This window comes from Asterias rubens, chromosome 16 (genome assembly GCF_902459465.1).
Source record: "Asterias rubens chromosome 16, eAstRub1.3, whole genome shotgun sequence".
Lineage (NCBI taxonomy): Eukaryota > Metazoa > Echinodermata > Asteroidea > Forcipulatida > Asteriidae > Asterias > Asterias rubens.
The window spans coordinates 12,847,167-12,871,650 of NC_047077.1; the positions used below are offsets into that span (position 1 = coordinate 12,847,167).

Genomic DNA, 24,484 nt, shown 5'->3' on the forward strand with positions numbered 1-24,484 from the left:
AAGCTGCAAGTCCCTTTATTTTCACCCTCGTCAGAGTCAGACGACTTCGTGGTCTCCCGTGGCACTGAGCCCGACTCACGCCGTTCGCACAGAGTAAAATCCACGGCGCGTAAGCTCGATCAAACCTTTACGATCCAAGGCAACATGTTCCTTTAGCAACAAATATTTCAAAATTTTCTGCAAACTTTCAAGTAAGTAAAATACCTCTCATAATTAGTTTTAACAAGTTGGTTACAATCATACCAAAAACTGCGACCCTTTCTTGATATGCACTTATTATGGCTTATTGGCTTTCCATAGTTTTCCAATCTGGGTTGGCAAAAACTCGGGCTGTGAAGTTGCGTTGCAAAAGACGCAGCCCGCCACCTATCGTTTTTTAATATGAAGCCCGCCACCTATCGGTTGATTTGAACCATTTAAAAAATGGCTGCGCCCAGGGTTTGCCGTGTGGTGGAACTGTACAGTGGTATTGGAGGGATGCATTATGCATTGAAAGGTTAGTGATTATAGAGGTCCTGTTTAAAAAGCTGAAACTGAAAATGGTTAGTCTAGGCTGAATTTCATGATAGAGCTTTCCGAGCTTTACTGCAGAATTCCTTGATTGAGTTGAAGTTGATGGACCTGGCTTAGACTTTTTTTTTTTTTTTTATAGAGTTTTTTTTTAGCCCACCGTGACCTTGTTGAGCTGGCGACAGTGATCATGATGAGACCAATGTTAAAAGAGGAGCCATTAACAATTACAGCTCAACAAGGTGGGCTAGTGGAAGGGCGTGAAGGGGGGGGGGGAAGGAACTACCCGCGTAGCCGTGGCGTAACCCTCCTCCCGACTGCACTCCACTGGCAGAGGAGCCGAAGGAGGGTTACGGTCGTTATAGCGTAGGAAGGAACAACCGTTAAAAAAATATTTTTTTTTAAGCTAGGTTCAACCTACTCCTAGAACTATTTTGGTTCGTTCGGCGGGTCCTACTAACTAAAGGCCGACAACGCCGACAACTTGTCCAGAGCGCCGCCAACAAGTTTTAAATACCTTAAAAACGGCAAATAAATCACAGATATATTAGAACTCTAGTCTGTGCTGTGTAATACCAAAACAAATGTAATGGAAAAACTTTACGAAAAGTGTGAATTTTTAAGCAGAAAAAAAAATTGCACGGAAAGCGGCCGGGCGCCATTTTGGTTTAAAATCCTTGTGTTTGGACCTATGTCCAGGAAATTAAAAAAAAAAAAAAAAAAAAAAAAAGGATTTGCCGTTAAAGCAAAGGGTGTTTGACCATTGGTGGAATTCAGATCAGACACAAATTGCAATCATTAGGCCTATTTCAAGCAAAACTTGGAGAACCTGCAAAGGTAGAGGTTGTTTTTTATGCTGCCTTTTGAGTGCCGCTGCAACCACGGAGGATGCTGCAACACACAGGGCTGTACACTTCCTAAGGACCTGAGAAAGATAACCAGAATGTTATTGGCCCAGTGACGTGTGCAATACAGCGCAATGGTACGGTTATTGTAAAAGAAATAGTTACTATTATCATCATTCTGTGTCGCTTTCCCTTCTCAGCAAGCCATCTTGAAGCGTCGGTGGTTACCGCTGTTGACATTAATGATCTTGCCAACAAGATTTATCAACACAACTTTCCAGATGTCAACCTCATGCAGAGAAATATTCAATCTTTAACCCGAGCAGAGTTTACCGCCTTGGACGCTGACATGTTTCTGATGAGTCCACCATGCCAACCGTTCACAAGGTTTGTTGGAATTTCTTGCTTTAGAATACAGAGTCAAAAAGAAGTTGACCGAGATTTTTTATTTAAAAAAACAACAACAACTGACACTCAAAACCCAAGTGATGCATGCATATTAAATCCCATAATGTGGCTTGGAATTGGAGGGGCTTTATCCCCGATAACCTTAAGTGTGGCGTCTATTATGTGGTCGCCAGTGATGTGCAGTAACGGGAATGTTTTTGTTTTGAATCCGCCATTAATGGCTCGTGGCCATCCCCCTTTAACATGCTTTTTATTTTGCTTTCGAAGCCCATGCTTTGAATGCACATTTTCCCAACAGCTTCGGTTATGGCTCCCGTGTTTGATTTCAATGAACTAGTGACTGTTACAGTTTGTCCTCCACAACCTTCGTTAGAATACTAATGTGCTTAGTTAGAACGTCCAGGCTGTGAATTATGTTATCTAGCTTATTGTTTTCTTGTTCTGGCTGTTCAGGCGAAATCAAGGTTTAGGTGTGTTCGGAAGAAACTAACTTCTTCTCGCTTAGTTCGTGTAGTTTAGTTTGCAAAGCAGGTGTTTCGTGGAAATCATCTATTACTAACGTCCCTTTGAGTTCTTTCACGGAGACAAAAGTTTACGAATATTTTGTTCCAGTGACTGGCAAAGTTGTCAATTCCTTCAGGGAGGCCTTATTTATGTTCATGATTATATTTGGTGTACAAAAAGTCCTTGGGGAAATAGGTAAGGGCCTATACAATTATGTAAAAAGAAAAGTTGGTATTCAAGGTATGGCTATATTGCCCGTCATTAAGCTATACTGCCAACGCTCCTGTCACAATGACGCACAACAGGTTGACCTGATTGACAGTATTTTAAATTTGGTGTTTATTTTTTAAACACGTATCGCCAAATTTTAATAAATGAAAGCTGACAATTTTTGTTTCGCTGTTCAAAATTAAAAGTACGCACCACGCACGCAGGAATACCAACTTTATATTAATACAGTGTACATGTACATGCAAAAATACAAGACGGAGATATATTATGACTATAGGCTGCAACAATTCCGGCAAAAGCTGAAAATGTTGAAAGCTATATTATACTTAAATTGAGCAGTATACAAGTATATATACAAACATACAATTCATTGATATTCCTAAGGTCTATATTAATGCATAAAGACTTCAACAATTTCGGCGAAAGCTGATTATGTTAAAGGCTATATAGGCCTACTAGTTAAATTCAATGACGTACACAGACTACAAAAATTTTGGCGAAAGCTGATTTTCTTGAAGACTATATACTTAAATTTAGTGAGATAGTTGTGGTGCTTAACCATCGACAACTTTCAACCAAAAAGTAGATTGTTGTCGATGTAACTAATGATTTAATATGCTATTAATAAGAAAACCCCCATATATGAACAAAACCTGTGGAAATTTGAGCTCAATTGGTCGTCGAGGTTGCGAGACGATAATGAAAGGAAAAAACACATTGTCACACGAAGTTAAGTGCTTTCAGATACTTTCAGATGCTTGATTTCAAGACCTCAACATCTAATTCTGAGGTCTTGAAATCAAATTCGTGGAAAATTACTTCTTTCTTGAAAACTACGATACTTCAGAGGGAGCCGTTTCTCACAATGTTTTATTCTATCAACAGCTCTCCATTACTCGTTACAAAGTAAGTTTTTATGCTAAAAATTGTTTTGAGTAATTACCAATAGTGTCCACTGCCTTTAAAGATGCTATGTCATATTTTTTGCCGATTTGACCCCAAAATTTTGATTCAAAATTCAATTGGTATTTTGATTGGGGTCGAGAAAGTTACAAGCTTTCATTTGAGCCATTGCTGGAAAAAGTCCGCCAATTATTAGTAGCAGCGAAATAAAGTGCTCAAAATTAGTTTTTGTCGGGATCCCGAAAATATATTACGTGACCAATTCTTATGTGTTTTATAAGAAACGTTTTAAATTTTTGTCATGGTTCCTGACCATTAAAGGCAGTGGACACTATTGGTAATTACTCAAAATAATGACTACCATAAAACCTTATTTGGTAACAGGTAATGGGGACAGGTTGATAGTGTAAAACACTGTGAGAAACGGCTCCCTCTGAAGTGATGTTGTTTTTGAGAAAGAAGTAATTTTCCACAAATTTTATTTCGAGACCTCAAGTTCAGAATTTGAGGTATCGAAATCAAGCATATGAAAGAACACAACTTCGTGTGACATGGGTGTTTTTTTCTTTCATTATTATCCCGCAACTTAGACGACCGATTGAGCTCAAATTTTCACAGGTTTGTTATTTTATGCATATGTTGAGATACACCAACTGTGAAGGCTAGTCTTTGACAATTACCAATAGTGTCCACTGCCTTCAAAAGTAAAAGTTTAACTTGTTTTCGTTAGAGCGGGTGATACTCTTTGAAATACCATTCACTCAAAAAAAACTATTTTTTAATGTTTGGTGCCAAAAACCTGACATAGCATCTTTAAGCGATGGGAGTTGCTTGAGTTGAGTACTGATGATGCGGATTAGCTTGGTGGGAAATCCTCATCATCAGTACTTAGACAGTATGCAGCATCAGAGTCCAGCTTTTTCCAGGGGCTAATAGGAGACTTTCCAACGCTAGGCGGCAGCAGACATACCGGGTAAATTTCCATTGTTTATGTAGTTCTGAACATGCGCATAATTCTGAGAACAATGGATTTACCCGGTAAGTCTGCTGCCCTCTATCGTCCCAGAAAGTCTCCCATTCCATAGAGCTGCTTAAGCAAAACAATTGCTTAAGCACGAAAAAAGCTTGCTTATTTTACACATGTTACTGGCCAAAATTTCATGCCATATATCCTTTGCAGGTGACTGGTACATGTATTTAGTTGTTGTTTACTTAGCATAAGAACTGAGTGGAGTCTTGGCGGGTAGTCTGATTTTACTAAAAGCAAGGTAGTTCCATAGACCAGGGCAGACCATGGTGAATGAGCTATCCCCAGCCTTCCGTCTAGTTCTAGGAACAGAGAGTTGGGTCTGATCAACTGATGAGTGGAGTCATTTTAAAGGCAGTGGACACTATTGGTAATTACTCAAAATAATTATCACCATAAAACCTTTCTTGACTACAAGTAATGGGGAGAGGTTGATGGTATAAAACATTGTGAGAAACAGCTCTCTCTGAAGTGACGTAGTTTTCGAGAAAGAAGTAATTTCCCATGAATCTGATTTCGAGACCTCAAGTTTAGAGTTTGAGCTCTCGAAATCAAGCATCAGAAAGCACACAACTTTGTGTGACAAGTGTGTTTTTTCTTTCATTGTTATCTCGCAAACTCGACGACCGATTGAGCTCAAATTTTCACAGGTTTGTTATTTTATGCATATGTTGAGATACACTAACTGTGAAGACTAGCCTTTGACAATTACCAATACAATAGTGTCCACTGTCTTTAAATCTTCCTTATAAACATCTTGGTTTTGTTTCATCCTCAGGGTTGGTTTGAAAGGAGATAGTGATGATCCACGCACACAAAGTTTTATTCAGCTTCTAGATCTATTACCAAAGCAAGTACCAATGGTTTCTGTGTGTATTTTATTGTCTGCAGTTGTTGCTGTGTGGTCAATTTGTTTTAAATGTTGTTCATCTTTCTAAAAATGATTCGACAAGGAGTCCTAAGAAGGACCTAGATGTCGGTAACCATTAGGCCTGACGGTTTATTACTGTTGCACAGATTTGTGTGCTTTCAGATGCCTAAAAAGGGCTTTAGGCCTGAAGTCTTTTACTATTTGAGTGAGAAACAGCTCTTCCCTCAAAAACTATGTTACACCAGAGGGAGCTGTTTCTAACAATGTTTTATACTATTGCTCACTACCATAGTACCAAGGGAGTTTTTGCACTAACAATTATTTTGAGTAATTACCAATAGTGCCAAGTGCGTTTAAATGTAACGAGGAAACTGACTATCAATGCTCATGCAAGGGTTTTGGACCATGTGAGATGAAGGAAGTTCCACCTTACAAGCACAACAGTCTTTTAATGTATCAGTCACTAATATTAGGCCAAATGAAAAAAAAATACCAGTTGATCGTCCCCGCAGGGCCGCATCCTTTTTTTTTTTACTATTTACTATTTTCCGATTTAAAAAAAAAAAAAAAAAAAGTAAAAAAATCTAACTTCAATATAAACCACAAGGGAAACTGACTGGGTAAATTTGTAAATGATTTTTGGGGTTGAACAAAGAATTGACTAGAGTGGGATTCGAACCAACGACCTCCGGATTAACGTGCCGGCGCTCTACCAACTGAGCTATCTAGCCCTATATTGGCGGTGTCCCTATTTTGTCAATATCTTTGTTCGGGGGTGCCAGTCAGAAGCCATACAACCGTTAACTGCCGTGTAGCCAGGGATCACACCCAAATTACGATACAACCTGGGAAGCGGCAGCTAGGGGATCACCTTAAGGGGATGCGACTTTTTGTTTCAGATATCAATATAAACCACAAGGGAAACTGACTGGGTAAATTTGTAAATGATTTTTGGGGTTGAACAAAGAATTGACTAGAGTGGGATTCGAACCAACGACCTCCGGCACGTTAATCCGGCACTGTATACTCAGTACTTTCCTGAGTTCTGTGAAAAAAATCACACGCATTTTACTCGGGTGGGATTCGAACCCACGACCTTTGCAATTCTAGAGCAGTGTCATACCAACTAGACCACCAAGATTGCCCGGTAGCTAGAGGCAGTTCGAATCCTATGTTTTAACAGCGGGTACTGCAAATGATTTAATAGATGGTAAATTTGCATCGGGGATAAAGAATATTGATTTTTGGTTTTTAAGTCTATCTTGTTGTACATGTACTCTCTTTCAGATTATCTAAACTGCCAAGTTATATTCTTCTGGAAAATGTCAAAGGATTTGAGACATCAAATACAAGGTAAGGAGAAATGATAGGGGCTCTTACTAGGGGTCAATAGTGAAAGGCAGTGGACACTATTGGTACAATAGTTACTCAAAATATTTATTAGCATCAAACTTTACTTGGTAACGAGTAATGGGGAGAGGTTGGTAGTATAAAACTTTGTGAGAAACGTAGGTTTCAAGAAAGAAGTAATTTTCCACAAATTTGATTTCGAAATCAAGCATGTGAAAGCCCACAACTTCGTTTGACAAGGGTGGTTTTCTTTCATTATTATCTCGCAATTTTGACAACCAATTGAGCTAAAGTTTTTACAAGTTTGTTATTTGATGCCAAGTGAGAAGACTAGTCTTTGACAATTACCTATAGTGCCCAGTGTCTTTAAAGGAACATTACAGGATTGTGTTTTGCTAAACAGTTTCTGGCAGTGTAAGCACTTTATGTAATCCACCATTATACATAAACTCACAAACCTGTAGATGTTTGAAAGGTCTTAGTTAAGAAATCTAAAATTTGACTTTTTTAGGTGTTCTTGAAGTAAAGTGTAATTTTTTTGTTTTAAAGGAGTCACCTCATACAGACGTTGCGACAGTGCAGCTATACTTATCAGGTACGTTTTTCGTAGCTTTGTGTCTGCAAAATAATATTTGAGGTTTTTTAACAGAGGTGCCACAAAGGGTTCTTTATCTCCAGGTTGGCTTTAATAGACACAGACTATCATAATAGCGGCATTTCAAATCCGTCACTCAGTGATGCTGTAACATACAGAATTCCTGCAAGGTATGTGAGACTACGTGAGACCTAATCCACGTAATGGTTTACAAGGTGCTGTGGCGCAATATGCTGCCAATCAAACCAAGAACACAGGGGTGAACCCCTCTTCTCTTTACGATAAGTGCACTGGGTTATTTTACGTGCGTTACACAACACACAGGACCAATGGCTTTACGTCCCATCCGAGGGACGAAGCAATGGTTAAGTGTCTTGCTTAAGGACACGAGTGTTACGGCTTGGGATTCGAACCCACACTCTGCTGATCAGAAACACCAGAGTTTGAATTCGGGGCTCTTAACCGCTCGGCCACGAACAAAAAGAGAAGATAAGAAGGCTTGAACATAAATGCAGGAAATATCAGTTTGGCTTGTATAATTTTTCAATTATATTTTTCTTTTGTTCTACTGTGTCTTCCAGAATTTTCAGTCCTGCTTATTTTTGAAACTAGATTAAAGACACTGGACACTATTGGTAATTGTCAAAGACCAGTCTTCTCACTTGGTGTATCTCAACATACGCATAAAATAACAAACCCGTGAAAATTTGAGCTCGATTGGTCGTCGGAGTTGCGAGATAACTATGAAAGACCAAAACACCCTTGTCACACGAAGTTGTGTGCTTTCAGATGCTTGATTTCGAGATCTCAAATTTTAAACTTGAGGTCTCGAAATCAAATTTGTGGAAAATTGCTTCTTTCTTGAAAACTACGTCACTTCAGAGGGAGCCGTTTCTCACAATGTTTTATACTATCAACCTCTCCCCAAAATTTGAGCTCAATATTGGTCGTCGAAGTTGCGAGATAAAACTGAAAGGAAAAAACACCATTGTCACATGAAGTCGACAACACACATGACCAACGGCTTTACATCCCATACGAAGGGATGGGTGTGGTTGGACAATGATGACCAAGAAACAAGTGGTACCAAAAATTTAACCAGTCAAATTACACACCTCTATAACTGTATCACTCTTTACAATTTTTTTTTTTTTAATACTTTTTAAAAGAAACTAAATCTATTTACACATGATTTTTTCTTTTGATTTTTTAAAGGCACTGGACACTATTGGTAATTACTCATTTAATTGTTAGCATAAAAACTTACTTGGTAACAAGACATGGAGAGCTGTTGATAGTACATGTATAAAACATTGTGAGAAACGGCTCCATCTGAAGTAACCATTTTGAGAAAGAGGTAATTTCTCACTAAAATAGCAAAAGACTTCAGCTGAAGCCCTTTATTATACATCTTAAAGCACATACTGTAATGCAGCAAGGGTGTTTTTACTTTCGTTATTCTCTTGCAAAATCGTGGACCAATTGAGTCCAAATTTTAACAGCATTTTTATGATACACCAAGTGAGAAAACTGGCAGGCCTGATACTTCACCGAGGCAACGGAGGTGATTGCCTCCGTTGCCCCTTGCCATTGCCTTGGTGCCCTTGAAATGCTCCAGTAGAAATTTACAATTTCCTCATAAGGTGCCCTTTGCCAAAGAGAAAATGCCTTGGTGCCTTTGCCCTTTCAAAAACGAAGCATACAGCCCTGAACTGGTCTTTGACAATTACCAAAGGTGTCTACGCTATGTTAATGGAGGGTTTTCTAGTTTCTGCTGCTGGATATCAAATAAATAAACACAAACAACAAATTTAATAAAAAATGTAGTATTCTTTCCCAAACCCAACAGGAGTTCCTCCTCTCCCCTTACCACTTCAACATTCCCAACCAACGCCTCCGTTACTTTATGGTGGCCAAACATCGCCCTCTAGTGTTCGAGTCTACAAACATATCGGATGAAGTGCACAGAGTCTTACAACAGCAGCGGATTCTAGAAGATCCCCCCTGTCATGATGAAGACAAACAAGTTGCTGATGTAGCTTTGGAAAATAGTTTTGATCGCAGTGATTCAGTGGAGAAGAATGTAGTCGTTTCATCATGCAGCTGTTGCAAAGATGAAACAAACTTGGGCGTGGCTAGTTGCAGTCAGAGGTTACGTGACGTAATGATATCTGATCGGGAAGACAGCAGCTCATGTCAGACTGTCAATCCAACCACAAATCAACAATCAACCAGCCATCCTAGGGAGGCAAATTCAAAGTCGGACTCGTCTTTACAAGCACTGGACACGTTTGGTAATTACTCAAAATATAGAGTCAAAAGTTAATTGCTAACGAGCAACGGAGAGCTGTTGAAAGTATTACAAATTCAATATAAACCTGCACGTTAATCTGGAGGTCATTGGTTGGAGTTCCACTCTAGTCACTCGAGTTACACTCTAGTCAATTTATCTTTGTTCAACCCCAAAATCAGTATTAACAATTTTCGAAATGACTCCCTCTGAAGTACCATAGTTTTTGAGAAAGAGGTAATTTCACACTAAAATTGAATTTGAGAAAGACTTCAGGCTCGAAGCCTTTCTCAGACATCTGAAAGCACACATTTTTGTGCAACAAGGGTGTTTTTTATTTAATTAGTTTCTTGCAGTTTCGATGACCAATTGAGCCAAATTTTTTACAGATTTGTTATTTTATGCATATGTTGGGATCCACCAAATATAGTGGATTACGTATAGTGCTTTCACTGCAAGCAACTGTTTTGTTAGCAAAAATCAATTCTGTAATGTTTCTTTAAGGACAGGTCGTGAGGGTGCAGATCCCAGAGACCCTCTGGACTCCCAGAATCCAGAGGATCTTCATGGGCGTCTTGTAGGAGATTACTTGGAGAATCTATCAGCGGAACAAGAAGAAAGATTCTTACTTCAAGACAAGTTGTTGATGAGGTTTGCTCGTATCATCGATGTGGTTACTTGTCAAGATTGCAACACGAGATGCTTCACCAAAGCGTTAGTATGCGTTGACTTCTTTTTAACCCACATAGTTTATCAAATTTAATGGGGTAGGGGTTTGAGGTTGCAGGAATCTGGGCGGTCAGGCTGGTGCAGTGGTTCGAGTCCTACCGTGGGCACTGTGGATCTTCAGTCCCTATAATTTGACTGCTTGGGTTTTTCCTGGAATATAAGTAACATAGTTTTCGAGAAAGAAGTAATTTTCTACGAATTTGATTTTGAGACCTCGGATTTAGATTTTGAGGTCTCGAAATCAAGCATCTGAAAGCACACAACTTCATGTGACAAGGGTGTTTTTTTCTTTCATTATTACCTTGCAACTTCGACGACCGATTGAGCTCAAAATGTTCAAAGGTTTGTTATTTTATGTATATAGATTGAGATACACCAAGTGAGAAGACTGGTCTTTGACAATTACCAATAGTGTCCAGTGCCTTTAATGTTTAACTTTTATTTTCATGCCTTACAGGTATGGTCATTATGTGGAGGGTACTGGCTCAATGTTGCAAGTGAATTCATCATTGAAGGTGAGTTTTGAAAGAAGTCCATTCTGCTCTACTAATAATATTAACAACTATGTAGCCTATTTCACAATAACCGTCTCAATGTGCTTTACATTAGTGCCCTGATCATTTGGCCAATAAAATCCCTTTAATCTTTCTCGGCTCCCTTGGGAGTATACAACCTGGGCTCAATTTCAAAGAGCTGCTAAGCACAAAAATTTGCTTAGCATGAAATTTCTTCCATGATAAAAACAGGATTACCAGCCAAATTTCCATTTGTTGTATGTTGCTTCTTACTGGTATTCAGCTGTTGTTTGCTTGTCCTAAATTCCTGTGGAAATTTGGTTGGCATTCCTGTTTTTTCCAAGGGAGAAATTTCATGCTAAGCATTTTTTTTTGCTTAGCAGCGCTATGAAATTGGGCCCTGGGCAACCATAGTGCTCCAAAGGCTCTTTAATAAACAATATTTATCCTTGCAGGTACCCATTTATACCCAGTTGGGTGAAGAGAAGCAATTATAGTATTTAAGTATTTTGCTCAAGGACACAAGCTGACAAGTGTCGCTACCAGGACTCGAACCCACACACTGATGACTTAACCACCAGAACTTGAATTTGATGCTCCTAACCACTCCGCCACGACACCCTACTAGCCAGGCTTCGAGTGGATGATACCCATGCCGTTCCTTACGGACCGTGTAGGGGGGTAAACCCTGTTTCAGCCCCAGGAGTATGTAGCAACATGCCCCTGTTGATACTTGATTTGGGTTGATAGTCAAAATAAGTGAAGATAAGCTCCCTTTGAAGTGGCCATCCGGCCTTGTGCATTTGGGCGATATTGTAGTGGTATGGACGCTGACGACCGTATGGACACGGGGGTGGGGGGGGGGGGGATAAACCCCATTGGGAGTCCTGAAGTATTTCAGGGGTTAAGGTTAAAACTGTTTTTATTTGTGTCCATCCAAATCAAGGAGACAACAAACATCCCAATTCCAGAAACCATATAATCGTTTGGTAGTAGTGTCGAAACTCAAACTTAGATGTTCCCAGAATCACCGTCAGATCAATGCAAATTGTTGAGTTTTGTTGATCCTAAGCAACTTCAGAACATAGAGAGAGAGAGAACATTGATTCATCGATCTACAGCGGCAACTTAAAGGAACACATTGCCTTGGATCGGACGAGTTGGTCTTTGAATGATCGCTTGAAACAGTTTGTTTATGAAATACATAGGGCCTATGGTTAGAACAACATTGTAAAAGTAGAATATAATGATCAACATAAGTATTACCCGTAATTGCACGGTTTTCCTTTTACGTCGCTAACTAACACGGTATGCCGTTTTACCCAGTCAAAATTTTGATTCGTCAAAATGGCTGAACGTGTTTATTTGTGACGTGTAAGGAAAACCGTGCAATTTCGAGGCATATGTTTGTGTGGATCACAATATTGTACTTTTGAATGTTCTATCTAACCAGATGAATTTCATAACAGAACAGCTTCAAACGCTTTTCAAAGACCAACTCGTCCGATCCAAGGCAACGGGTACCTAAACATATTTTTTCCAACAGGCCTTTTCATGAACTTGAGGTTTTTCCTTCCTCTCAGACCGGGGCCTTTGAATGTTCTCACAGAATCTGGGTACCTGGTCACACGAGGCAATTTACAGGCAACCAGTTCCAGGCAATCTCCAAGAAGAGAATCCATTCACACTTGATAATCCTCATTATTTTCTTGGGAATCGTAAGACATTGTTTGAAAAATTATTTGCGTGCTACCAAAGTGTTCTTGTAGCATGCACTGCAGTTGGTTGCCTCCAAGTTGCCTGCAAAAGTTGCCTCGTGTGACCAGCCGTCTATTTCACCAAACTCTTCCTAACTTAAGATTAATCTTAGGACTTAGGACGAGTCCCAACCCTGCACTGTAGCATGCAGACCTTAAGATTAATCCTAAGTTAGGATGAGTTACTTGTCCTAACTGGAGATAGGATTAATCCTAGCGTTTCGTTAAATCGGCTGCAGGACCTTATAAGTGCTGTGTAATTATTGATTTTTTAGTATCCAGCTAAATTCAAACTCTTCATTCATTGAAGGGAACGACTCTCTTGAAGAATTGCAGTCAAGATGTCAAGATGATCTCAGCTGAGTACCTCAAGGAGCTGAAGTGTCTCAAGCTTCGCTACTTTACACCTCGGGAGATCGCCAATCTACACCACTTTCCTCAAACTTTTGGTGAGACAAAATCCTCATTGTTTTTATTATTTCAATGGCGGCCAAGCAATCCGAAAAAGTACATTTACAAGTTAAAATAGTATATAATTGCAAGAACAACCAAAATAGCACATTAGTTGTATTATCGTAATTTTTTTTTTCCTGTCCTCTTTTTGTTTGTTCGTTGCTTTTGTGTTTGCTGTCATCTCTTTGATTTGTCTTTGTCAAAACAAACCTTCCTGGCTTCTGTAATGCCCCCATAATGGTTTGCTCCGTATCCATTAAATTATATTTTTTCATTTCATTTTCATTAATTATTTTCTTTAACTGTTCTTGTCTGTCTTTGACATAAATAATTTTATTTATTTGTTTATTATTCTCATTTTTTCACCACTATGGAAATAAATGTTGATTGAGTTGGAATATATATTTTTTTTTACCCTTCAACTGAAGTGTATTAAGCACTCTATACTAGGTACTTTTCCGAGTTCTGTGGGGAACAAAAATACATGTACAAATCACATGGGTGGGATTTGAACCCTAAACCTTCGCATTGATTACATATGTACATGGGATTTGTACATTGGTTACTTATGTACATGGGATTTAACTGGGAATCTCCAGAACCATGAAGGCCATTTGTAATGAAGTCAGGTTAGAGGTGTACTGTTTATGGGCATTGGCTCAACAGCAGATCTCTGGCGTGATTCACGAGCCTTGAAGTGTGAGGTCAGCTGTCGGGCTAGTCCCCACCTTGTACATGTATGTAATGCTGAAACACATTTGGCAGGTAGATTTCAACAGGGGACAATCTTGATAACAACTTTATGTGCTCATAGACTTTTTCGCAAATACCCATTGGGCACGTTGTGGTGCATGAGGTGCATGCTGGTCTAGCTTGCGATTAAACTTGATCGCTAGCTAGACCAGCATGCACGTCATTCAACGCCTAACACGGTTGTACTGAGTATTTGCGATAAAGTAATAGTCTATATTATACAACATTAGTTTCGTCTAAACCAAACAGTATTCTGAGACAAAATGTATCAGACTCGCTGAATAAGCTGCAAAATGTGTAAAACAATGTTACTGTATCTTACGTGACATATTTTTTTGTCCCAGAGTTTCCAGATGGTTTGTCCAGGAAGCAAGAATACCGTGTACTTGGTAACAGCCTTAACGTCCATGTAGTGTCCGTCCTCCTTCGCTATATGGTCACCGAGACTGACTCTCTCAAGGCTTGATGGTTCCTCAAAACACCAGGATCATGTTATGATGTTGCATGCTGTATTTGCCCGTCTTTTCTATAATGACCACTGACATGACTGAGGTTTGCAGACAAGCTCTGTCCTCCTTCGCTATATGGTCACCGAGACTGACTCTCTCAAGGCTTGATGGTTCCTCAAAACACCAGGATCATGTTATGATGTTGCATGCTGTATTTGCCCGTCTTTTCTATAATGACCACTGACATGACTGAGGTTTGCAGACAAGCTCTGTCCTCCTTCGCTATATGGTCACCGAGACTGACTCTCTCAAGGCTTGATGGTTCCTCAAAACACCAGGATCATGTTATGATGTTGCATGCTGTATTTGCCCGTCTTTTCTATAATGACCACTGACATGACTGAGGTTTGCAGACAAGCTCTGTCCTCCTTCGCTATATGGTCACCGAGACTGACTCTCTCAAGGCTTGATGGTTCCTCAAAACACCAGGATCATGTTATGATGTTGCATGCTGTATTTGCCCGTCTTTTCTATAATGACCACTGACATGACTGAGGTTTGCAGACAAGCTCTGTCCTCCTTTGCTATATGGTCACCGAGACTGACTCTCTCAAGGCTTGATGGTTCCTCAAAACACCAGGATCATGTTATGATGTTTCATGCTGTATTTGCCCGTCTTTTCTATAATGGCCACTGAGGTATGCAGACAAGATTTGTGAGAGATGTCCAGAAACTGAAAGAGTGGCACCATCATCAATATCATCATCACAACTTAATGAGCAAGTGTCGAGTGTGCACAATGGTTAATTAAAGGTTGACTATTTTGACTCTAACTCAGGCTGGTCGACCATTGGTTGACTACTGTGGTCGACCGTTTGGAACCAGCCTCATGACCATAAGACATTATCTCTGACTTTTCACATTTGTTTTTTTCAATGCCTTTTCTATGGTGTTGTAGTTTTGTTGATTGTCTCGTTTTGGTGTTTGTCATTTTGTTTGTTTTTGTCGTTTGTTTTTGTCGTTCTTATTGTACAATGTAATTTTGCTGTAATTTGCTTACTCTTTTTAGCTTAATGTTTGTAAAACACTGTACAGCGTTTTGAGATTTTTTATGTAAGACGCTATATTAAAAATAAATTATTATTATTATTATTATGGTTTCTACTCGTCTCAATAGCTTGTTCCATGCTAACATGTGTAAAGCGGAGAGGGTACCAGTGACACTATATTGATAGGCGACAGGCAATTGAGTGTTGAGTTTCACACACACAAACAAAGTTTATCAATGACCTGGGCCCAAATTCATGGCTCTGCTTACCGTAAGCACAGAATCGGCACTTATGGAAGCAGGTGCTTACAGTAAGCGTATTTTACGGGTTAGCGCAAATTTTGGCTTCTGCTAGTGTGTACTCCACGTTACTAGGCATTCTACGCTTACAAGGCTAGCGTAGAAATTCGGCACTTGCTTGTTATCCGGGAATCGTGATCCTAAGCGCAGAATTCAGGTTAGCGCAAATATTGGCTTCTGCTAGTGCGTACTCAACGTTACTAGGCATTCTACGCTTTACAAGGCTTGCGTAGAAATTTGGCACTTGCTTGTAAGTGGGGAATCGTGATCCTAAGCGCAGAATTTGGCGGTAAGCAGAGCCATGAAGTTGGGCCCAGCTCTCTTGAACAGTATACTCTGGTCGTCTTAAGGAGAAAGAACCCTGGTTGTTTATTTGGATAAATTGAGTGGAGTGGTGTTGCAAGGATAAGTCGGACCATGAAGCCACATGTTTTTAACCACTTATTATAAATTGACTGTTGAAAACTGTCATTACGTATAGCATCTAATGGTGTATAATAAAGTTGTATAAACTCTACAAAAAGACAATTGTAGGGTCATCATGCAATTTTTTTTATTTAATACAAATCTGTCACTATCTAATGACTTGGGTTAATCAAAAGTGATTTGTGCGTAAAATCGTGCATGTGAGTCGAGCATTCCTGTAGCATTTCGTGTTATACAAAGAGGGCTATAGATGAATAGATGCTGGACTCGAATGACTATTTTTTACAGCAAACAAACGGCCGGGATTGGATCCCACACTGCGATGGTTTAACCACCAGAACTTGAGTTCCATGCAATTTTCACTTTCCTTATGTTGATTAAAGCATTGGACATTATTACTCAAAATAAAATGGTTAGCATAAAAACCTTAGTTGTTTACAAGCAATGGAGAGTTGTTGATAGTACACAAAACATTGTGATAAACGGCTTCCTCTGAAGTAATGGAGTTTTTGAGAAGAGTTAAAGGCAGTGGACACTATTGGTAATTGTCAAAGACTAGTCTTCACAGTTGGTGTATCTCAACATTATGCATAAAATAACTAACCTGTGAAAATTTTACTTAATCGGTCGTCGAATTTGCGAGATAATAATGTTGCCTACCACGGGACCACTTTGGTAGCACTCGGGTGGTTGAAAATGTCTTATACTATTGTCTTATTATCTTAGTAGGCTCCCTAATCCACAAGGAAAACAGGTAATTGAAGTGAAATGGCTTTTCTTCTGGAGATTGCCTGGAACTGGTTGCATCAAAATGGCCTCGTGTGACATGGCTTTAGGTTATTAAATGCTGAACAGGCTTTGCAAAGTAGTTAAACCAAAGTTTGTGAGAGAGATTGGCTTTTGCCAGCTTGGTGTTTATATCCCTTGTGGGAGTTTGCCAAGTTCCCTTGATGGGAAGATCACAAACATACAAACAAACAAACAAACAAACAAGCTGAATAGATGTAGGATATATGTAGATGAGACTGCTTGCTTACTTCCTTTTAAAAGTCGAGTGATGTCCTCGAATCACGATTTGTTCCCCATGCCTTTCCGTCCCACATTGCCAACTTGAAATCTGCCGATTCCAGACCTGTGTCCATTTTAAGAATGTCAGTGTACGTTTAGTGCAGGTCTACCAGGTTTCCTCCTCCCATGCTTAGGGGTCCACAGAACAATATTGGATATTGGTTTCGTCTTCGCTCCTGAAGCAGTGGCCAGAAAAACGCATCCTTCTCTGTCTGATTTTTGTTGAGAGTGAACGGGCAGAAAACATTACTTCCCCAGCTTTGCTTCAGCAGATGAGGAGTGGCAACGAGGATGTGAGCAGCAAGATTTCCCATCTGACAATTCCTTCATTGAAAGATACAGCAGGCATCGAGGGGTGATGCTGTCGTCTGGGCCGGTCTGTTTGCAGGAGGACTCCATTGTATCACTGGCAGGGTGGAACTCACAGACTGCGTAGTTGATATCGTCAAAGCAATCCTGTCCGACCCATTGGCCGTTTGTAGACCGCACAACGGCACAGCCCTTCAAGTTATCAACGAGACTGCTGGGTTGACCACCTTTCCAGTTCTCGTAGGAATCGGTTTGTCCCTTTAACGGACAATGCTTCCACTGCCCATCCTCCTCGATGTCGTTGCAACCGATCCAGAGATGCGTTGATGGACTCGTCGCATCGAACGCATTCAGGAACAGCTCCCAAATGTAATCCTGTTCGGATTGCGAGTTTGGGACAGCAAGGAGTGCCCGTGATTCTGCACAAGTGCGGTTTGCTTGATACCAGTTCGTCGTGTCCTTGACTATGAAGTAGCAAGACTCTTTGTACGGGTGCCAGTCAGGGGGGCATATTTCAGCCACGATGCATCCACAACCAAAACACAAAACACCAAGAAGCAAAACATTTAAAGAGTTCATTTTGATTGCAAACTGTGTGCATGTAGTAGGCCTACTCAATTATAAACATCTGCCCTCTCTCTCTCTCTCTCTCTCTTCTGCAAATCAATCGTTGTTCGACTGGTTTTAAAAGACAGTTTGTAAGAGTTAACTGAAACGTTAACAGACAACCAACTGGCGCACACTGTCATAAAATACTGAAATTAGGGGCACAAGTACCATTTTAATGCCAGGTCAACTTCAACAAAATAATACAGAAAAAAGGTCGTTTAGAAAGGTCGTTTGTGTAACATTTGCTATAATATGGCCGGCCTAGAAATAGGCTCTTTATGGGAAACTAATGCAAAGCAAGTACTTTTACTTTTGCACAATGGCGCAATTCCCCAAGGTTCCCTACTATAAACCTTGCTGGCTGTGAAGTTGCAGTGAATTGTCTTAAAGGCATCCAAGACTGTTGGTAATTTACTCAAAACATGTTTTAGCATAAAAACTTACTTGGTAACAAGCAATGGAGAGCTGTTGATAGTACAAAACATTGTGAGAAACGGCTCCCTCTGAAGTAACGTAGTTTTGGGGAAATACATAAATTTTCCACGAGTTTGATTTTTTAGACCACAGAATTAGATTTTTGGGTCCAAAAACCAAGCATCTTAAAGCGCATAGCTTCGTGTGACAAGAAAGGGTGTTTTTCTTTCATTCTCGCATTTTCGACGACCAATTGAGCTCAAATTTTCACAGTTTTGTTTTTGCTTTTGTCACATTGATAGGAAAGGTCATTGTCTGCACTGATCTTCACTGATATTATTGTTACAAAAAAGCTACTTGCCGAAATGGCGTCCCGTGGGATTTCACATTTCAGCCCGAGTTCCGCAACTTGCGCCTTCAGTGAAGATCAGGGCAGACAATGACCTTTCCTATCAATGGGACAAAAAGTATTTACTTCCTGAAATGGCGCCCATGTTCACGTTCCACCAAAAGAAAATCAAGCTTCACGGTACCGCATCTTGCGCCTAGGGCGCTCAATAATCTTCGGTGGAAACCACTCGTGTAAAGAGCCATATTTTATACGGCGGACAACTCTTTTAAAGGGTATTCGTACTTTTTCCTAACAAAAAACACAATGTCCACAGATTTACATTAAACTTACACAGTTTGAAGATTATGATAGTAGCAAGCTTCCCTTGAAATTTTACCTACTGAGGTGCTGTAGTTTTTGAGAAATGAGTAAAAGTAATAATTTTCGTCTCAGTTTTAGCATGTAAAAACGTATTAACCAGTTATGCTATGGTTTTGGTATAATATCATAACTGGTTAAGGGGATTTTACATGCTAAAATAATTTTGGTCGCATGAGACGAAAATTATTTTGTGACTTGTTTACTCATTTCTCAAAAACTACACGACCTTAGTTAGTAATATTTGAAGGGAAGCTTTCCACTATCATTATCTTCAAACCCTGTAAGTTTAATGTAAATCTGTGGACATTTTGAAAAAGTACCCGAATCCTTTAAGAGTGCATAGAAATCAAGTATATGAAAGCGCACAACTTCGTGTGACAAGGGTGTTTTTTCTTTCACTATTATCTCACAACTTGGACGACCAGTGAGCTCACATTTTCACAGGTTTGTTATTTTATGCATATGTCGAGATACACCAAGTGAGAAGACTGGCCTTTGACAATTACTAATAGTGTCCAGTGTCTTTAAGAAAGTAGACAGAAAGGATCTATGGCAATTGTTAACGTATACGAATAATGTATCACCTTTTCCAATCGTCTACCACCAGGTGCCCTTGAATTTGGTGAATTTGTACTAACTCACATGAAAGGTCTGTCGACATGTGACGCTTGACTGACATTCAATGGAAACGAAAGTATCCGTGGGAAGCGATACGTGCAAAAAACATTGAATGGGGAATTTCGTCATGACTGTAGAAAAGAACACCAACCATACCAGTTGCCATTCGATTCTGTTACGCGAGCAGACTTATAAAGTATTCTTTGTTTTTTTGTCGAAAGTTTCGGACCATTTTTATTTTATGTTACACGACAGACTACTGGCCGTTCTTTTGATGCACACGGACGGAATTAGCAGCACCAAATCAACGCTAAAATGGAGGTAAGATTTAGATAAAGTCACGCAAAGGGGGTCTATGTAGAGTTATAGCTTTTTATCTAAGACCAACTTCTGTTTGCATCTAAACTAACCCATCACATTACTGTGTCTGTGAGTTTCACAGTGAAGCCATCCCAAAAAACTAACGATCTGAATTCTACCGACTTTTGTTCAACCCCCAACATTAGGTCCAATATTATTGTCATGCATGTAGATTCCTTACACTATTTGCTGTAGGAAATCCCGGCCGTGACATTTGATTTGTGTTTTTAAGCAAAGCACTTTTATTGCTTCGTACTTCGGATGGGACGTAGGGCTGTAGGCCCGTGTGTCGTTATCAATCAGTGACACTATCAATGACACAAGAACCCACTCGTAAAGGAGAAGGGGTACTGATCTGGGCCCATTTAGGCCAAAATAAGTGTGTACAGTGCTAACATACATTGGTGTATTTATGGGTAAAACCAAACTTAAAAACTGCTTTCATTTGCATTTTCCCCCGTATGTCAGACTGCCCGCTTTCGTTTCCGTATGTCAGGCCCACCATCTCCTCGCCAACGTCAAAAGTTACACTCCCAAAGAGGGCGCGCTTCCACTGGCCAGATGAGAGTTTCCGACAACCCAGACGCCCGCAGGTCTGTCAATGGCCCTGTGAAGTTTGTCCGCAACCCCAAACACCCTAAGAACTTGTACGCTGCCGAGATGAGCATCAGGCAAGTCGGGAAAGGCAAACCTGTTAAAGTCTCCTCTGGTATGTCGTTTCCAGACCCTAAGAACGCAAAGAGTATTCGCAATCCACAGGCTCCCCGATTCCAGCACGAGTTCGATCCTTCTGAGAAGGATTATGACATCATCACCAACCCACTGGCAGGTATGGAAAGTGTACATGCGTCGATCCCAAACACTGGTGACGATAAAAACAACTTCATTTACGTCGACGACTCTGACAACGACAGTGGCAGCGACGACAGGTACGACAGTGCCACTCGCTTCTCAATCATCGACGACGACGACATTGAGATAGAGGACAGTGAGAAGATGCAGGATGATGAGGAACCGTCATCCATTTTTCGGGAGACGCCCTCTTTGTTGGAGACTGATGCCCCGGGCTTTGCCCCTCAGCCACCCCCGCCAAGAGGCCCGAGTGCAGTTCTCGTAATTCCTCGTGCGGTTGTTCGAGAAGATGACGCTAACCGATACAGGGCAAGGGAAACTGCCCAGAATGGTGAACGCACTTATTTGAACATAGGTCCATAAACCAGTCATGCTTGTAGTCGTCAAGGGGGGGGGGGGGGGGGGGAGGCGGTAAACACAACGATGGTACTGCTTAAAATTATATTTTGATTGAATTAAAGACACTGGGACACCTTTGGGTATTATTGTCAAAAATCAGTTATTTCACTTGGTGTATCTCAACAATATTATTCATAAAACAACAAACCTGTGAAATTTTTAAACTCAATTGGTCGTCGAAGTTGCGAATAATAATAATAATAATAATAATAATAATAATAATAATAATAATAATAATAATAATAATAATAACAGCACGTGCTTTCATCAGATGCGTCAGATGATTTCGATACCATTTTAAACAAAAGTATGCTCCCAGATTAACTTGACAAACAATCAAGTTTCTACGACTGCTCATTTTGCAATAATAATACATGAAGGTTGGGCCGCCTTGATAGTCAAATGCGGCGTCACATTATCGATAGCTCTATAAAAATCTGAAAATGATTGGCCTATTAACCTGGATAACCAAGGCTTAATGCATTTTCTTAAAGACACTGGACACTATTAGTAATTGTCAAAAACCAGTCTTCTCACTTGGTTTATCTCAACATATTATGCACAAAATAACGAACCTGTGAACATTTGAACTCAACATTGGTCGTCGAAGTTGCGAGATAACAATGAAAGAAAAAACACGAAGTGGGCAGCTTTCACCTCAAATCTAACTCGGAGGTCTCGAAATCAAATTCGTGGAAAATTACTTTTTTTTCCTCGAAAACTACCGACCAGAGGGGGCCATTTTTCATAGTGGCCACTTCTGTGTATTTTTTTTCTTCATTATAATTATAATGAGTTTGCATAATAGTTAATAGTTTGATAATATTGATACTCTAAATACAGTTCTTATGCTACAACAACAACATAAATTTGAGTACTAATGAACATTTTTATAAAAATAATTTTTTTTTATTATTGGTATGAACAATGACTAAATCAATCAATATGGATATAGCCACTGTATGCAAAATTAAATTGTATAAAATAATTATGTTAACAATATTCAATATTGTTATGTCATTTATCAGAACCAGATGGCCCATCAATTAGTGCAATAATCGTAAAAAAAAAAAAAGCAAACTATTATTGTCAACGCTTGTAGTATAAGTATCCGATTATTTTTGTCTAGCGTTAGAAAAAAATAGTAGGCCCTACAGTTCCTGTAATTGTTGTAAATTTCAATTGTAAATGATTCATTTGAAAGGTTATTGTTAGGATTTCTTTTAAAGGCAGTGGACACTATTGGTAATTACTCAAAATCATTATCAGCATAAAACCGTACTTGGTAACAAGTATAATGGGGAGAGGTTGATGGTATAAACCATTGTGAGAAACGGCTCCCTCTGAAGTGACGTAGTTTTCGAGAAAGAAGTAGTTTTCTACGAATTTGATTTCGAGACCTCAAGTTTAGAATTTGAGGTCTCGAAATCAAGCATCTGATCCTGAAAGCACACAACTTCGTGTGACAAGGGTGTTTTTTCTTTCATAGTTATCTCGCACAACTAATCGAGCTCAAGTTTTCACAGGTTGGTTATTTGATGCATATGTTGAGATACACCAAGAGAGAAGACTGGTCTTTGACAATTATTATTACCAATAGTGTCCACTGTCTTTAACCTAACTGCATGGAAGGCTGTATTTTGAAATTCTGTTAAAAGAAATAAACTTTATAATTGAACATAATAATTATTAATTTGCCCTTTGCCGTTGGGACTCTTATTAGAAAGTGATGACGTTCAACACTTTTACATAATGTTTGTTTGTCTGTTTGTTTGAATGATATCCCATCAAGGGAACTCGGCAACCTCCCACAGGGGATATAAACACCAAAGCTGACAACAACCAATCTCTCTCACAAACATTGGTCTTATGATTACGAATTACACAAATCAAGAAATTGTGATTTACTAGACGACAGTGATTATAGTCTAACCACTTCACCACGGTGACCTTGGTGTCGGGAGGAGTGTACACATATCAAACACAGATCTCTATCTCTTAAGCTTAGTGCCAAAATATGTGCAGGAACAGTGAAGTTTGCTACCGCTTGCACCTTTGCCCATAACTATACAAGATGAATGTTATACATTGTTATCAAATATCACATAATTCGTTTTTTGTTTGCACTTCAACTATGTTTGTTTGCACATAATTTGAGTTTTAGAATAGTTTGTCGCATTACTTTTATTTTTAAGCAGTATTATAATTTTTGCATGTAAAAGCACTTTCATGCAAACAGAGGGCGCAACAAAATAATGAGTACACTGTTGGAAGATTGTTTGTTATTGTGACAAACAAACAATTATTTAGTTTTCATTACAGTCGTTAACGCAAGATAATGCCTTGAGTGCAAAACAATACAAAATCGACTTGATACAACTAAGAATAAAATGGAAATTTTTGCATCGGGGATAAAGAATATTTTGTATCCCCGTTGCAAATCAAACCCGCTGCTAAAGATGTAGGATTCAAACTGCCTCTACGGGTAATCTCGGTGGTCTAGTTGGTAAGACACTGCTCTACTTGCAAAGGTCGTTGGATCGAATCCAACCAGAGTAACATGCCTGTGATTTGTTGACAGAGCTCGAGAAAGTAGGCTACTGCATGAGTATAGCAGTACTAACACATATCGGTGTATAACATTGGTAAAACCCGGACTAAGAATATAAAGAGAGGGCGCACTTCCGTTTTTAAAGCAATTTTGTACTTCGTCCCGTGAATACAAAGTAAGGTTTTACGCTAATAACTATTTTGATTAATTACCAATAGTGGCCAGTACCTTTAAACATGACGATATAGCCAACCTAAAGGTAACCAACAAGAATCAATAAACCGTAACATCTAGGAAGATTACACGCTCGTGTGGTTTTCGTTTTATGGTTTTATACCAACGTAATCCTAACCTATTTGGCTGAGCTTCTTGTGGTCATTTCACCACTGTACTTTAGAAATTCATAATCGTTTCCCCAGGTCTGTTTAGAAACCGTTACAGTCTTATTACTATCTTTTATGCAAATAACGAGCGGGCACCTGTGCGGTTTTGTAAAAATCAACGCTCATCGAAACGTTTGTTTACACTTTGCTCTTGAAACACGTGCTATTTTGGGGGCTAGCTGTCAGCGACTTGTCAATACAATGACAACGCACGCGCATTCTGCACTCACTTGTTTGTCTCATTT

At 39.5% G+C, this 24,484-nt stretch overlaps 3 protein-coding genes across 3 annotated transcripts; 2 read left to right on the plus strand and 1 right to left on the minus strand.

Moving 5' to 3' along the window:
- Positions 1 to 433: 433 nt before the first annotated feature.
- Positions 434 to 15,171, plus strand: LOC117301180 (tRNA (cytosine(38)-C(5))-methyltransferase-like). The gene is made up of 10 exons (XM_033785080.1): positions 434 to 496; positions 1,556 to 1,742; positions 5,207 to 5,278; positions 6,587 to 6,652; positions 7,199 to 7,244; positions 9,094 to 9,538; positions 10,044 to 10,248; positions 10,721 to 10,778; positions 12,846 to 12,984; positions 14,086 to 15,171. Exons 1-10 carry the CDS (start codon positions 478 to 480, stop codon positions 14,205 to 14,207), a joined length of 1,359 nt encoding a protein of 452 aa, XP_033640971.1. The 5' UTR covers positions 434 to 477; the 3' UTR covers positions 14,208 to 15,171.
- A 2,107-nt stretch (positions 15,172 to 17,278) lies between these two features.
- LOC117301124 (perlucin-like protein) lies at positions 17,279 to 17,920 on the minus strand. Its single transcript, XM_033785013.1, has one exon. The coding sequence runs from the start codon at positions 17,918 to 17,920 to the stop codon at positions 17,279 to 17,281; it is 642 nt and encodes a 213-aa protein (XP_033640904.1).
- Positions 17,921 to 19,840: 1,920 nt separating this feature from the next.
- LOC117300957 lies at positions 19,841 to 21,313 on the plus strand. The gene is made up of 2 exons (XM_033784828.1): positions 19,841 to 20,015; positions 20,523 to 21,313. Exons 1-2 carry the CDS (start codon positions 20,010 to 20,012, stop codon positions 21,267 to 21,269), a joined length of 753 nt encoding a protein of 250 aa, XP_033640719.1. The 5' UTR covers positions 19,841 to 20,009; the 3' UTR covers positions 21,270 to 21,313.
- The last annotated feature ends 3,171 nt before the right edge of the window (positions 21,314 to 24,484 follow it).

What these genes read in the sequence shown, in the direction of transcription:
- LOC117301180 (XM_033785080.1), top strand. An exon ending in AGTGCAGCTATACTTATCAG is followed by an intron (nt 7,245 to 9,093) that starts GTACGTTTTTCG and finishes CAAACCCAACAG; the next exon opens with GAGTTCCTCCTCTCCCCTTA. An exon ending in CCACTTTCCTCAAACTTTTG is followed by an intron (nt 12,985 to 14,085) that starts GTGAGACAAAAT and finishes TTTTTGTCCCAG; the next exon opens with AGTTTCCAGATGGTTTGTCC.
- LOC117301124 (XM_033785013.1), bottom strand. Translation starts at nt 17,920, where the DNA reads ATGAACTCTTTAAATGTTTTGCTTCTTGGTGTTTTGTGTTTTGGTTGT.